The sequence below is a fragment of the Lissotriton helveticus genome, chromosome 6 (assembly GCF_964261635.1).
Source record: "Lissotriton helveticus chromosome 6, aLisHel1.1, whole genome shotgun sequence".
NCBI classification, from domain to species: domain Eukaryota; kingdom Metazoa; phylum Chordata; class Amphibia; order Caudata; family Salamandridae; genus Lissotriton; species Lissotriton helveticus.
The window spans coordinates 1,053,767,286-1,053,783,820 of NC_136067.1; the positions used below are offsets into that span (position 1 = coordinate 1,053,767,286).

General features: G+C 43.9%; 1 protein-coding gene across 3 annotated transcripts in view; it reads left to right on the forward strand.

The window, feature by feature from the left end:
* Window positions 1-16,535, forward strand: part of LOC144763253 (uncharacterized) — a 357,614-nt gene that overhangs the window by 189,786 nt on the left and 151,293 nt on the right. For all 3 annotated transcript variants that reach the window (XR_013596198.1, XR_013596199.1, XM_078648691.1), the window contains exon 2: window positions 14,222-14,348. Coding sequence is in view for 1 of the 3 variants with exons in the window: in XM_078648691.1 (XP_078504817.1) it covers window positions 14,222-14,348 (127 nt within the window). In the remaining 2 variants the exon portion in view is untranslated. The remainder of the gene's footprint in view (window positions 1-14,221; window positions 14,349-16,535) is intronic.

The following is a 16,535-nucleotide window of genomic DNA, read 5'->3' on the forward strand; positions in this document are numbered from 1 at the left end:
TCTCAACTGCCCTGCTAGAGCGCAGGCAGCTCCAACAGTGGCACAGTTTTGATTTAGGAGTCCCTGAGAGGGATAGAAGCAGCACAGTGGTGCCAGGCCTCATTGTAGTGTTTACAGCTGCCCAGCAAGTAGTGGGCAGCTGCACAGTTTAGGCGCAATACTCAAGAGAGTCCCTGAGTGACAGAAGTGGTACAGAGGTGCCAGGCCTTCCACAGCTGCGCAGCACTTGGTGCCAGCTGCAGCGTTTAGGCATCATGTGATGGTTCTCAGCTGCCCAGCAAGTAGTGGGCAGCTGCAATGTTTAGGTTTGCGCAGATGGTGCACCCTTGACTGGCGCTGCATTGGCAGCGCGCCCTGACATTCTGGACACAGGGCATTTGAGCCCCTTCTTGATGGCCAGTTGGCCAGGGGGGCTGGTTTGTGTATAGGGCGCAAGGCCCTAATGTGATTAATGTGCTCTAAATGTGGTGCTAGGAAATGTGATGCATTTAGTATGTTTTGCGCACCCTGTATCTGATACCTCTAAAACTGTGGTTTATGATTATGAGGTTGTTTTACCTATGTAAGTTTATGATCTATTTTTACTTGTACCACTTTCTGCTAAGTGTTGATCCTGACAGTGGCCCACGTGGCCCTGTCCTGTGTATATAATCCCTTGTGAATATTGCCCGTGCCAGTTGGCATAATGTATATTGTGTGATTACTATCTGATGTGTTTTGAGAATACAAAGGCTATTTTTATATAACCTTGTGTGGAGTTCCTTTTGTAGTGTGCCTGGGATGTTGTTGTTGTGTGCGTGCGCAAATGCTTTACACATTGCTTCCGGGATAAGCTGCTCGTGCCAAGCTACCAAGGGGGTGAGCAGGGGTTATATTGGCGTGTGACTCCCTTGCCCTGACTAGAGTGGTGGTTTCTGCCTGGCTTTGGCGCAAGCCTTAGCCAACCAGAAATCCCAGTTCTAACATATTTCCTTTCCACTTTTTATAATCCAAGCAGTTGATAGGTGTTGCGGGGATGTCTTTAGAGTAAAATAGCAAAATGTTACTGAACCAGAGGGTTAGAGGGGGGTCTCCGGGAGCTTGGGGGAGGAACAGGTAGATGGAGAAGAGCCAGGTCAAGGCCTGTTCTGCAACTCGGACTGAACAGTTCATTGCAAACATTAGTGGCTAATGAGTCCCTCATTTTGGTAAGAGTATGAATTGGTAGAACACTGTTTTGGTTTGGCTTTGTGAGTGAAGTTTTGATTGGAGACCAGATATTCTGGGACTGCTTCAAGGAAAGGTTTGCGAGTGAAGCATCCTGACTTGAACATTTTAGGAATCATGCAGCTAATCGAGTGCAGGAGACAGCGAGGACATGTTTTCTCTGCCTCCAGCTCACAATATTAACCTCAAGGCGACTTATATGAAAAGTTGGAGAGATATGGTTTAGCAGATTTGGAGGCCCAAGTAGATAATGATGCCATATTTTAGCAAGGTATGATGGTGGCCATAACTGTTAATATGTTGTGGAATGGAAGAAGGAAAAGATTTGACAATGTGCATTGAGTTTGAAAAAGGTGGTACCGGTGGAAGCGTTCAACTGGACAGTTAAAGGTGGGTGTCGGTGAATTTGGCATTCTTGATGGAGGTGAGGCAGAGTCCTTTGGAAAGAAGCCATAACTATTCCTCCAGAGGTACAGGTTTTAATAAGAGGTCGGCCATGCAACTAATACTTGTTTCCTTATATCCATAAACTCACAGTTTTCAGGTAGGAGGCCGAGATATACTTTAAAGAAAGAACTGTGTGTCCCCAGGGTACACGTAATAGTGGAATCCAAAAGATTGTGTGCTACTGGCTGAAGACTGGTATTTTGCAATGTGAAATCTCACAGATTACCATAGCAGGCAAGGGTTTTGGTTTTCGTCATCCCCTTTGATAAAATAAACCCTAGGGGTAGAATATTTTCATTGTGATAATCCTGGTTGTATATTGTTTTACCAACTGTAATTTTGCACATATCTATAACTCTATAATTATATGCATGATTGTAACTAGCACATGTGCACCTGCCGAGGTCTTTGCCAGTTATAGTGTCAAGCCAACGGTAAAGGCTTTATCCGTATTAGTTCATTGTGGAGGTTATGTCACATTTCGTAGATTTGGTCTGTTTATTATGAAATTTTATGAGAAAGCCATTTGGCCTACCTTATTGTGAAAAGCAACGCATGTTTTAAAGACGTTTAATGGTGGATTGTTACTACACTATGGTCAGAGCCTCTAGTCAAGTATTTTCATAAAGGGAATCTCACAAACTACAATTGTAGGCAAAAGTTTTGGTGTTGGTGACTGTGGTATCCAGGGACTGCTGGCTAGAATGCGCATGTGGGTGCTTGGCATGCTGCTAGGCAAGCGAAGGTTTCTTAGAATGCGGAAGTCAGAACTGGGGGCAGTTGGTGAGCTGGCCCTGTTAAGACAGGGTGTGCCGGGCTGGTTGGGGTGATTGGATTTATCCTAAATAAATCTGAGTCAAGAAACTTACCTCAGTGTCTCACTTTCACAGTGACCAACTCAGACAAACTGTTGGGACAGGAGCTATGCAGTATATGAGACATAAAACGCATGCTAGAGAAGGTGGATCTGGATGGCATGCAGTCCATGGATGGCATTGTGTTTAATAGACAAAGCAGCTACAAATATTATGCAGTAGACTGGCATATACTGCTGATGCTGGCGGTGTATCTAATAACTAAAGAGGGTACAACTTAGATGGTTCAGACTGAATCAAAAAATGCTTGTTTCCTTGTTAAAAGGTATGGAAGGTACGGACCTGATGAGAAGATGGATAGTAATTAATATTTTGTCCCTGATGTGTATACCCTCTGCTGCTTTCCATTATATTCTTTAATCCCCACTACTCTTCTTCCGTCCTCCTTAGGAAATAGGCAATATATTTAAAAGCATTACCCAATTTTGTGAAATGAAAGGAATCGGACAAACCTGTGCACTAAGTAACACTTAGGGTCCCTCTTCTGTATAATATACTAAACCTTCATTTTATTGTCCATGTTATTATGAAAGACAGAATGTGACCTGTTGTGTTATTCTTGGAAAAATTCATATAAAGAAATGTTCCCAAAACATATGGAGTTTGATTATTCTTATTAGAACCTACAAGAAAAGATTTGATATGGTTTTTGACCACTGTAATTATGTACATATTTGTTATTTTATTACTGTTTACCTGATGATTGCCCTGTGGAAAAGCTTATGCTCAATACAGTAGGTCGGCGATAGCAAGTCAATAATAAAGGCTAACAGCCTCATTGGTTCATTGGGAAAAGTTATGCCAGACATCATAATTCTCATCTGTTTTTATAAAAGAACATCAAAGGCAACGGAACTCATTTATTTACTATGAAACACATAGGTTAAAGCCAATATGCCTTTAAGGGTGGATTGTTATTATTCCATGTTGAGCATGTAGACATATATATTTTGTTACAGAAAATCTAATCTCACAGATTACCTTTGTAGGCAAGGATTTGTTGATTACCGCCTCTGAAGTAGAAAATTAGCACTGTAATAATGCCTTCAAGAATCTATTCAGAAGGTCCTACAGGATTACCTATCGCCCAAGATCTTGTAATAAAAAAACATGTAATATATATGATATATGTAGAATATTAGAGCCAAAGGCTGAAACATTCGCCTTGTTTCCAAGATAACATTGAGCAATGGGTATGTAGTGCCAACACCACCAAGCATATTGGAGTGCTTTACCTTAACACTAGTTACTTTTTACGAGGACTCTATGACTATGAATGTGGGCAAATCACTTAAGGCCTGATTCCGACTTCGGCCATCTGGGAGCAGACCGCCATTCCATCGTCCCCAAACCAGACCGCCAATCTCGAACACTGGCCACATACCCACCAAATTACAAATTGTTTTGTAGTCTGGCAAGCGGTCCCATGACGGTGCCTTTCAAAAGGCACCACAATGTGAACACCAGTGCCCATTACTGCACGGCATGGACTGCGTAGTCCATGCCGGGCAGGTACATGGGGGTGCATGCATACATGCACAGGGGCAGCAGCCGCCACCACACTTTTCATGGGAGGCTCACAGCCATGAAAAGGCTGGTGGTGAGGAAAGTTGTAATACGCTGGCCGGTGCCGCAGTGGCACCCCGAAGTATAATGCTTCCCCAGACTGCCTCGCAGCTGCAGCGTTTTCCTGGCAATCTGACCGCTGCACTCTTACTTTGATGGTCGGACCACAGGTGCAGCGGTCCCCGACCGCCTCCACACCTTCACCATGAGTACGGCGGTCCCGCGGTCCACAATTACACATTCATTTTTGTCGCTTTTCAGGCTTCAATTAAGGTATCTTTTCCCTCTTCATTGTTGCTTCTTCCTGCCCTTATCATATCACTTTTTTGTTTTAGGTGGAACTGTTGTGTATCGATTTAGATTCCGTATGCATTTCCCGATTCATGCCCTTATATAGGTACATTTCACATTGCCCTTATATAGGCATAGATATCCAGTCCTTATTTAGGCATAGCCCATGCTACCCAAATACAGGCATGGCTACTTCCATCCGTTCATCTACGTCACAACGAGTTCTTGGAAAACCAGACTCTTAAGCTGTTAGGGACTTCCACTTGCTTGGATATTGATTTCTCCAAGAACTCATTTATTATGCATGAACATCTATTCCTTAGGGGTTCATTCATAACGTTCATATGCCCACCTTTACATCAATACTGGCATTCCTAAACACCTTCAAGGTATAAATATACCTTCACTTGCTATGGCAAAGCATAGTGTGGTTTGCTGCAGTTCGACTACCTACTTGCACGACGCAGCTCACCACAGCAAGTCCCGAAGGAAACCAACTCTCCAGCTGACGCACCGACTAGACGCTGTCATCCTCCTGCCGAGAAACCAGCTCCAGTGTTTCTGACTCCTCTTGCGGGGTGTTGGGAAATCGAGTCCAGGGAAAGAGATACCAACCTCTCTCATTCTAAGGTATGGAGTTGATTAGAACATAGAGAAACCTTTGGCAATTATTGGCAAAACTAAACTTAGCTAAAACAGCACCTACTTCTTCCCTCGTACTAGACCTAGGTTAGGTACACCGGGGTAGGCGTATTTTAGAAGCACCAGTTGAGTATTTTAGCCTGTGTTATTTATGAATGTATTTTTATATATGTCATAGCAACAGCCAATGCTATTACAGTATTATTTTATATTACTGCTTAAGCTGTACGCATTATACTTTGCATTCTAACGATTGTAGCAGTTCATATCTCTTGCATGAGAAATAAGACTGTTCAATAAACCCCTTTTTATTGAAACGCCCGTCTCTATTTCTATGCAACTCTATAGAAACGAAGCATGCACGATTGACTGAGTGAAATAGTTATCTGTTGTTTACACGACTCTGAAAATATTGTTTCGATTCTAGGGTAAACAAAGTTGTCATGTTTATGCGGTTGTCAGAGACTAATCCCTTCTTGTTTATTCAAGAAAGTTTCTAGTGACCTCTGAGTTAGCTGGCACACACACAATTAAGTTTAATATACTTGATAGAGACATACTGACCTCAGTCCTATATCAAATCTATAGTGTATGTTATTCCAATGAGCAGAGCCTATCAGGGATATAGGAACTACACTACAGAACAGGACAATAAACCCAACTTGGCTGGAAGACTTGGCATTGGCTCAACATCCTGTGATTCTGAGCTTTCCGCTATGCTGAACAGCAGATGTGCTGCTAGACAACATGGCAAAAATACAATCACATTGACAAGTCCAACAACAGAGACATTGCTAAGACCTATTGGCTTTGCCAATGCGTGTTTCATTTGCAGTGTGCTGCATCCTGCAAGACACCGCCTGCTAGACCAGGCACTTGTCATGGAATGTTTTTATCCATAGTTACGCTGTTTTACCATTCCAAGAAAGTCAACACATTTGTTGTAAACATGGCTGCCATGCTCAGGGCCTGACTGGGAACCAAAACCGGCCCTGGTAAAGTGCTCAGCCACCCCCCAAAGCCCTCCCCCAGCCAATGGGGTTGGGGGTGCAGCCGAGCTGTTTGCCAGGGCCGGTTTCGGACGATTTTGTTACAGGCCTGATATTGCTGCTTTGCTGCAAAAACATCCCTTTAACAAAAACGGATCACAGGGGCCCAAAACCGGCCCCCACCTTGGCGGCCCTCTGGGGAAATGTCTGGTGCCCGCTACGGACAGTCTGGCCCTGGCCAGGCTAGAACTGATGGCCACTTGATGCTATGTTGAATTGTATTTTTTTTTAATAAAATCTTAGAATTGTATTTTTTATTAAAAGCATTTGCCTGCCATGTTTAGGTAGGAGCGTGTGTTTGTTTTCTCTGTTTTTATCCCTTAAATTGACCTTGCATATGTTGTTGAGTTTGGTGTGAGTTTGTTGTGATTGTGTAAATGAGTGAATGCAAGAATGAGCCAGTGGGTGGATCATTGGAAGCAGGAATGCTAAGGTGAGCATACTCATCTGTTAGGTAGCCTCACAGTATAGGAGTTTGGCACATAGGTTGCATGAGTGTCTAAATATTTAACAATTAAATGAAAGTACCTCCTCAGTCAATGATCAGTTTAGGCATTCAGTAAGCCACCATACATGGACTCATCCTGTCATTCATTCAGTACATTTCAATAGAATTTTAATACAATTCAACTCAATACAGTGTCAATGAAAATGTTAAAACTGGAGAAATACAAATCATAGAAATGTGTTACAGGATAATATTTTGATAAATAGTGGCAAGATTAGGGCTAAAGACATGGTTAGGTTAATGGGCACTAGGGATAAGTTTAGGGTTAAGGCCAGGCTTAGGGTAAGGGCCAAGGCAATGGTTATGTGAGAATTAGGGATAAAGGTAGGGTTGGAATCAAGATAAACCTGAAAGCTAGAGCTGGGGATGGGATCAGTTTATGATGAGGGTAACTAAAAAAATTAAAGAGTTAACATCAAGTGTGTGCCAAGGGTAAAAATTAGATTTTAGACCAGAGTCAGGTTAGTGTCAGAGAAATGGTAAGCAACAAGGATTAAGCTGGATCAGGCTGAGGTCAGGTTCAGAGTATGGTTAATGCTACAGGTTGGAGTCAAGGCTTGTGCTATGATGGATTGGTGTCAGGCGTAGACATTGGGTATACATGTGGGCCAGTAACAAGCTGTGGGTAAGGTGGAGGCTAGTTTAGGGACAGGATTTAGGCTAATGTCAAAGGTGGGGGTGAGGGCTGGAATTTAACGTTACAATGTTTTCCATTTATAAAAACATCTTAAATACAATATGTTAGTAAATTCAGAAAAAGAGGGGGTACCATTCAAAGTCAATACCATTTTCAAGAGTGTTTTTAACTTTCACCAAAATGTTCTCTTAAATGATTTGATGGGACATTTTATAGATCTGCATGCAGTAGTGGAGAGTGGATTAATTGTTCAAATAGTTTCTGAAAAAAGAGAAATAACCTAATTAATTCTCAGAGTGCCTGGCAGCCTTTGGACATGCCTACTAAGGTGGTGTTATTTTTTGAGTTATCAAGTTCATATGATATATCTAAATTGTGCCAGTATGGATGAAAAGAAGTATGACTGACTCTTTGTAGGCTGGAATATTACGTTTATTTATTTAATTTATTTATATATTTATTCGGCACACATGTCAAAATAAATTACCATGAGGTGCCTGGCTGGGCAGAGCATAAATTAAATATATTAATCAAATATTTAATTTATCCACAGAGCAAGAATCCTATCTATTGGAGAGCGGTATTATCAGTGCTTTTCTGAAGCCTATAGAGAATGTTTACTTATTAGCTCAATTGGGAGACTGTTGCATTTTCTTGGGCTTCACAGAAAATTTGCAGTCACCTTTCCCTTAAAGGCAGATTTGGGGAATTTTCAGGAGCTCAGGATCAGCTGGTCTGAGAATTTGTGTTGGATGGTGTTCATTGATTTTCTCCTTGGTCTTCCCCTCTTTTAGCTTCAGGACATGATGGCTCATCTATGAAGCCATCTTGTTTAAACCTAACTTGAAAGTTCTAAAATCATGATAGAGTCCCGTGACATGCAAACACATTTGTGTGTCCTCTGTAAAGGAATGATGTTGTAAGTTATTGGCCCTAAACATTCTTATATAGACATTAAAGCAAGGAGAGAAGAGCAAGGGTCCCCGTGGGATCTCTGTTATTCTATGTTATGCAGATTTGTAGAACGCACTACCACCCAGGAAGGTATACTGGCACTCAGCAGGTGTGAGTCTAGCCACACATAGTAACTAGTGGAACTACTCAAAAAGCTAGGTCTTCACCGACAGGGATGCTCCCTGTCACCCCTGCTATTCGCCTTGACAATCGAAGTGATGGCCTCCGCGGTCAGACAAAGCGAGAATAACTCGGGGTTCTGTCTAAGCCAAGCAGACACCCGTGAGGAAAAATTATCCCTCTAAGCCGATGACGTCCTACTTTATGTCACACGGCCGGAAAGCACAATACCGGCGCTGCTTGATGAACTGGCAAAATATGGCGCAAGGTAAGGGTACCAGATTAACTGGCACAAATCGACACTTTACGACCCCCAAGAGCGTAAGACATGGCCTCAACTGCCGCAAAATTTGCAGACAACCGAAGTAGGCTTCCAGTACCTGGGGATATTTATCACTGCTGACAGAAGCGCCTCATATGATTCTAATATCGCCCGGATCGTACGTGAATTTAAAGCTGACACTGATAGGTGGCGGTCCCTCCCTTTGACAATACTTGGTAGGGCAGCGATGTTCAAAATGATATCTCTCCCAAAATTCCTCTATGCCTTCCAAAATGAAAATTTCCCGATACCGCCCAAGACTTTCCGAGACATACATGCGGACCTCCGGTCATTCCTATGGCTGGGGAAACACCCCAGAGTCGCACTGGCGACGCTGCAGAGGCACCAATATGACGGGGGAATCTCACTCCCTGTCCTAGAGACCTACTATTGGGCAGAACACTTAGCCCCCATTAATGACTGGCTCCACGTACCCGCTACTCACCCCACGTATGCATTGGAAAGATACCAAATGGGTATACACTCAAGTCTACACTACCTATATGGTGGGAAGGGACAGGCTGGACTACTGATGACCACAAGGATTACGCTGGGAGCGTGGAACAGAGCCACGAATGTCACCGGCTGGGCACGTAGGGCTACGAAGCAAACACCATTATGGGAGTGCTCCTGGCTCAAAGAGCTAAGCAAATTAAGGGTTCCAGGGATGGGACGACATCGGCATCTCCACACTAGGGGACATCATCAAAAACGGTGCACTAAAACCTTTTGCTTCGTTACAGACCGAATTTGGGCTACAGCGCTCTCAATTCTTTAAATACATGCAACTAAGGCATGCTTACTTGGCGGAAGGGGCGCTACGAGAGCCACTCCCCGAATATGCACCGCTAGAGGGCCGCCTGTTGCGGTCTCCCTGACCTACAAAACAATTATGAATAATAGACCGAACACACTGGCGGGCCTCCGAGACAAATGGGAGCAGGAAGTGGGTGAGATGGATGAAGTAGATTGGGGAGGGGTACTGATGCACCCTAGAGAAGTAGCAATCAAATCCCGTTTACGCCTAATTCAGTTTAAGATCTTACACAGAGTATATTATGACAGAGTGAGGCTATGTAAAATGGGGAGGGTGTCAGACCCCAGCTGCCTACGCTGCGGCCACGAGAACGGGACTTTTATACACATAATTTGGTCATGCCCAAGTATACAGGCCTACTGGAGCGCGATCACCACGGAACTGGGTAAAATACTAGAGATAGACATACCAATGGAACCGAAGCTGGTCCTGTTGGGCATGTCTAATGGTATAGATCTGGCCCGCCCACTGCTAATCTTTTTGGTGTTGGCCCTGGTGGTGGCAAAGAGAGACATTGCTAGGAAATGGGGAGCGTCCGACACGCCTCAGCTAGGGGAGTGGAGGAGGGGACTAGACATGTACATGGCAGCAGAAAGGGTCACGTATAAAGCAAGAGGCTGTCCGAGGAAATTCCGTAAAGTGTGGGGTAAATGGAGACGTTATCATGGCCTGGACGGGGGTCTCTGAAGGGGCCCAAAACAAATACGAGTCGGCCAGCAGAAGCGGGGACAGCCATGAGACTCAAGATGATGGGTACGAGCTGTAGGGAGAACTGTGATGGATGAACATTTGGACTATGATGATGTGAATTTGCACTTTGACGGTGGAGGGCGGGTTGTGGGGTTAGGGGCGTGGGGTTGCTAACGGATGATGACATGCACGTTCTATATACTGCCTTGTGGAAAAAACAATAAAAATGTTTAAAAAAACAAACAAAAAAAAGCTAGGTCTTCAGGTTCTTGCAGAATTCAAAAAGTGGGGGGGAGGCTCTTATATGTAGCGTCCGTTTAGCCGATACTTTAAGAGTGATGTAGGAGAAGGCTCGTCTGCCGGATCTGGCTTTCGGAATTTGTGGGATTTGTGCAGGTAGGAATCCGGATGAGCAGAGATGTCTGAAAGGTTTGTGAAGGCAGATGTGATTGTTGAGATATGCTGAGCCAGTGTTATGTAGTGCCTTGAAAGTATGGGTGAGGAGTTTGAATTGTGCTAATTTTTTAATAGAGAAGGCAGTGGAACTCCTTCAGGTATGGTGTCATGTGAGTGCAGTGTAGGAACCTCTCAATCTACATTCATTGCAGCTGGTTTCCCAGAGATGAGTGTGTCACTTTGCGTCTTGTCAATTAGAAAAGACTTAAACCAGCTTAGTGATTTTTTAAACGTGCTTCAGTTTGAATTCAGGTAAGAAAGAGTTTAAAATCAACAGTGTTGAATGTGACAGCAGATGAGCCGGATCAGGAGTGAGAGGTGTTCCTCATGTGCAGTCGAAGAAGGTTATCCATGAATGAACCAAGTACTGATTCTGTTCCATGTTGTGCATGGAATCCTGATTTGTAAATGTAAATGTAAATGTGTTGTATTTGTAAAGCGCACGGCTGCCCACGCAACGGGGCGTCCCGGCGCTGCACTCATACCGCTGTGGAACCCTTCCTGGCTTTTCCACGTGAAATGTCCACTCCTGGGCACCCCCAAGGTGAAGCCAGGCATCCAAGCGCTGCTAGGGCCGTTGTGGAGATTAAGCAAGCTATTGCCCAGAGTCACAGAGTGGGACACAAGGTTAGACTAGGCACCGAGGCGAGAATTATCAGGTCCGGGGAGATTGAGTCCAAGAGCCGCCGAGGCAGGAATTGAACCCTGGTCCCGGGCCAGACTTCTGCATCAGGGTCTGCCGCTCTAACCATTGATTCAGAAAAGGGGGTGGTGATGAACAGAGTGCCTGAATTAAGCAGACCACTCTTACCCAGTCCAAAGATCAGGGCTTGATCCATCACCGTTTTTTAGCTCACTGCACCATCCCAGCTCAGAACTTGGCTATATGCAAATTAGTCTGTTCCTGTCCCAGTGCATGATGGGAACAGGGCAAACCAAAATACCAAGCCAATTCTTATACAGGGAAGGAAACAAGCTTCCGGGGACCGGTTTCTGCCATTTCAGGCATCGTCGGCCCGGCTTGCTTGAATCCTGATGGTGCAATGAGCAAGGGACTCACATCTGAGTATACCCTTCCACGCTTATGGTGGACAAAATGATTCAGAAAAGGGGGTGGTGATGAACAGAGTGCCTGAATTAAGCAGACCACTCTTACCCAGTCCAAAGATCAGGGCTTGATCCATCACCGTTTTTTAGCTCACTGCACCATCCCAGCTCAGAACTTGGCTATATGCAAATTAGTCTGTTCCTGTCCCAGTGCATGATGGGAACAGGGCAAACCAAACTACCAAGCCAATTCTTATACTGGGAAGGAAACAAGCTTCCGGGGACCGGTTTCTGCCATTTCAGGCATCGTCGGCCCGGCTTGCTTGAATCCTGATGGTGCAATGAGCAAGGGACTCACATCTGAGTATACCCTTCCACGCTTATGGTGGACAAAATGATTCAGAAAAGGGGGTGGTGATGAACAGAGTGCCTGAATTAAGCAGACCACTCTTACCCAGTCCAAAGATCAGGGCTTGATCCATCACCGTTTTTTAGCTCACTGCACCATCCCAGCTCAGAACTTGGCTATATGCAAATTAGTCTGTTCCTGTCCCAGTGCATGATGGGAACAGGGCAAACCAAACTACCAAGCCAATTCTTATACTGGGAAGGAAACAAGCTTCCGGGGACCGGTTTCTGCCATTTCAGGCATCGTCGGCCCGGCTTGCTTGAATCCTGATGGTGCAATGAGCAAGGGACTCACATCTGAGTATACCCTTCCACGCTTATGGTGGACAAAATGATTCAGAAAAGGGGGTGGTGATGAACAGAGTGCCTGAATTAAGCAGACCACTCTTACCCAGTCCAAAGATCAGGGCTTGATCCATCACCGTTTTTTAGCTCACTGCACCATCCCAGCTCAGAACTTGGCTATATGCAAATTAGTCTGTTCCTGTCCCAGTGCATGATGGGAACAGGGCAAACCAAACTACCAAGCCAATTCTTATACTGGGAAGGAAACAAGCTTCCGGGGACCGGTTTCTGCCATTTCAGGCATCGTCGGCCCGGCTTGCATGAATCCTGATGGTGCAATGAGCAAGGGACTCACATCTGAGTATACCCTTCCACGCTTATGGTGGACAAAATGATTCAGAAAAGGGGGTGGTGATGAACAGAGTGCCTGAATTAGGCAGACCACTCTTACCCAGTCCAAAGATCAGGGCTTGATCCATCACCGTTTTTTAGCTCACTGCACCATCCCAGCTCAGAACTTGGCTATATGCAAATTAGTCTGTTCCTGTCCCAGTGCATGATGGGAACAGGGCAAACCAAACTACCAAGCCAATTCTTATACTGGGAAGGAAACAAGCTTCCGGGGACCGGTTTCTGCAATTTCAAGCATCGTCGGCCCGGCTTGCTTGAATCCTGATGGTGCAATGAGCAAGGGACTCACATCTGAGTATACCCTTCCACGCTTATCATGGACAAAATGATTCAGAAAAGGGGGTGGTGATGAACAGAGTGCCTGAATTAAGCAGACCACTCTGGTGAAGAATTGGCTTGGTAGTTTGGTCTGCCCTGTTCCCATGATGCACTGGGCCAGGGACAGACTAATTTGCATATAGCCAGGTTCTGAGCTGGGATGGGGCAGTGAGCTAAATAACGGTGATGGATCAAGCCCTGATCTTTGGACTGGGTAAGAGTGGTCTGCTTAATTCAGACACTCTGTTCATCACCACCCCCTTTTCTGAATCGCTCTAACCATTGAGCCACGCTTCTCTAGTCATTTAGAAGTTGTTACTTATCTAAATGCGTTTGTGAGAAACCACCACTTTCTTCAACATTGTGGCCCACTAGGGTAATCATTCTCTTGGTCCTCTGGGTCTGAAATGGCATTTTAAGCAGAGTAATTACGGATATATTTTTTTAGCATTTCTGGAGTTATACTTCAACTACATGTCTAGTTGATAAATTTGGTGTCACCAGGTGCAAGACTAGAGATAATCATATTAGCCCCTAGAGAAGGTGGTGAGTCATATTTTACGCATATTGCTTTGATGCTTTTCTTCCTTCGCCCCCACCTCTCTCTACCTTCCCTTTTGGTACCTCCCTTGCCACACGAGCCTCAAGTGACAGTTGGAATGTGGTGGTCGGGAGATCGTGGAGCTCATGTGACCAGAGGTTGTTCCATCTGCTGAATAAAACTCTCTTCTCTTCGTAATAGTACTTTTTTTTACCTTTGTGGTACTATTAAGAAAGGCAGAGTGAAGTTGCACTTCAAGGGATTTTGGTAAAGAAAAAATATTTTTCACATGTGATTCCATAATTTTGTTTCTGAGATCATCTTCTGGATCCTGAGTTTCACCTGCAAAATGATGGCAGCGTACATATGTTGCAAACTGTGGGTAGGAAGGGGTACCTATCTCACAAATGCAAAAGACAGGATTAAATGTGAGAAGCACTAGACCTGTTTCTTTGTCACTGTAGCGTTTGTGTAATGGTCTAAAGTTTTCACTTAGGTAATATCTGAGATATCCGTGTTTGCACAAGAATTTTTAGATCAATGGAAACAAAATCTGATTTTATATAAATAATTCCATATTATGTTACACTTTAAAATGGTTAAGAATATGATTTAAAACTTGTCGTTTCAGGCACCAGTTACATTTCACGATGTTGCTGCAAATTTCTCTGAAGAGGAGTGGAGGCTGTTACATGAATGGCAAAAAGAAGTTTATAAAAATGTGATGAATGAAATTCACCAAGCCTTGCTCTCTCTGGGTAATGTTTCATTTTCTTTCATAACGTTGTATGATTTTTATTTTTTTACTTTACCAGTGAATACATTTGATTACATCTTTTGGATTCCTTTCTTGTAGGGGGTACCTACTGGTACCCAGCTATATTGTGGAATTCAGCTTTCACACTCATTATGAGACATTGTAATAGACAAACTCAATCAACTCTGTCATCTTCCAATAAAGTTACAGTGTGATTGCCAGTATTCGGAGGCAGTGGCCAAAATGTCATCTTGGTTCTCTTCCTTGTGGAACTAATGGATCAGCTACAAAATGAAACGGCAACTACGTCAAAGTATTTTAAAAAAGTATTTAGACCTGCTGCACAGCATCAGCGATGTTTTTTATCTAATCAATTTGCCCTATGTTCATTATAAAGATTAAAGATACGTGGAAGGTGGTCACTGTCATCTTGAAATAAAATCCTGTTGTCACCACATACCACAGTAAATTGTACTAACAAAGATGATTAACTTACAGACACTTATGGGTGATGCATTTTTCTCGTTATTAAAGTGGCCTTTCGCATGTCTGAAGCTGAGATGCAAACTTTAGAAGAGTCTGCCTCTTTCTTCGTGATTGTTCAGGTAGGTACCATTCAGCATCTGTCGCATCTAAGGGCAGAGACAATTCATGTAGCATAGTGGGACTCCTGATCCTGGAATTAAAATCACCCCACTAGGTGAATAAGTCACCTATATAGCTTTTCATTATCTTGGTATGTAAATATAATTCAGTGGCCATCTCAACTGGGTCCAGGTGGGCAGACTGTGAGATGTATCTCTTAATTAAAAATAAAAAGGAAAGGCCTAAAATTTAAAATCAGACTTCTCAGTCCATTCACTAAATAGTAGACTTAGCTATAAGCCCATCTATAGCCTGTAATGTGCCCAGCTAGAGACAAATATGAACTGTTTTATTTGTTTACGACGTGGAAGCGAAGTAGTGCCCTCCTTGGAAAGTAAAGCTCTCAATGTGTCTCTGAAAATTGCCCTATCCGAGATCATCCAGAGCTGTGTCCAGAAAATAAGGGGGTGTATTATTAAAGGCCCAATTCCTCATTTTTTTTTTTTTTGAAAGTATATTTTTATTGCAGAAATACAGACAAAACATCGGGAGAATCGACCATCAGTCCATCCCCATACAAGGTACCACATGCTTTTTGGGTTTTACACAGCCCATCAGCCCACATCCCGGAGGCTGGGCGGCGCAAATGCAATGTGCAGCAAGGTCTCCTAGTGTATTACATAAGGACGCCTGGTCAACAATACAATCCTGTTTCCGCATTTTATGTCCCCTCAACAACAACTTCCCCCCCCCCCTAGATGCCCTCTAGAGGGCTCGTGCCTACCTTACGAACCACATTCGAGCTCAGCGGGTCTACAGATCATGATCTCGCCTGTACATCATCACGACGACCCACCCGGTGCTTAATCTGCGCCACCTGCAGTCCAACTCTAACAGGGCAGTTTACTAGCTCCTCAACCCCCCCCCCCCTCCCCCTAACTGCTGCTGATGTGGGTGGTGAGGATGTGTGTTGGACAGAGTGGTAGGTCATCATTAATAATTAAACGTTCGTGCTTCAAGTCTCCTGGAACTCAGTCTCCGAAAGTCTCTCCTCCATGCCATCTGTCAGATGATCACATAAGGCTTGCACAATTGTCTCCCAGGCCCTAGCTGCCTCCATGCCCTTCTCATTCCCCAATTTAAAGGCCCAATTCCTCATGATGTAGCAGTGTGGGGGTGACTTAGGGAGATGATGATAGTGATGTAAAAAATATTTTCACCAATATCCAAACAATTCATTTAGCACTGTCCCCAGACTTCCGCCCCATAGTCACTTTCAAGACACCCAGCATTATGAAGAGTCATTGCTGATGGAAAACCCAGCCTCCAACCTTACAGTTAAAACACTGCCAGCCACTCTTGAACTCATGGTGGAGTTTGCTAAGGTGAAATCTCTTCATGTGCACCTACATATTTTAAGTCATCTGTGTCCAACTTTTAGGGTCTTTCACCCCTCAATACACCAAGCTCTATTGGGTAAATGAGCTTAAATATATGCAAATATGTATTTTCTAAATATGTTCTATCTTTGGCTTAATGTTTTAACATATATGTAAAACATTTATAACATTTCTGCATAAATCCATTTACAATTGTTATTACT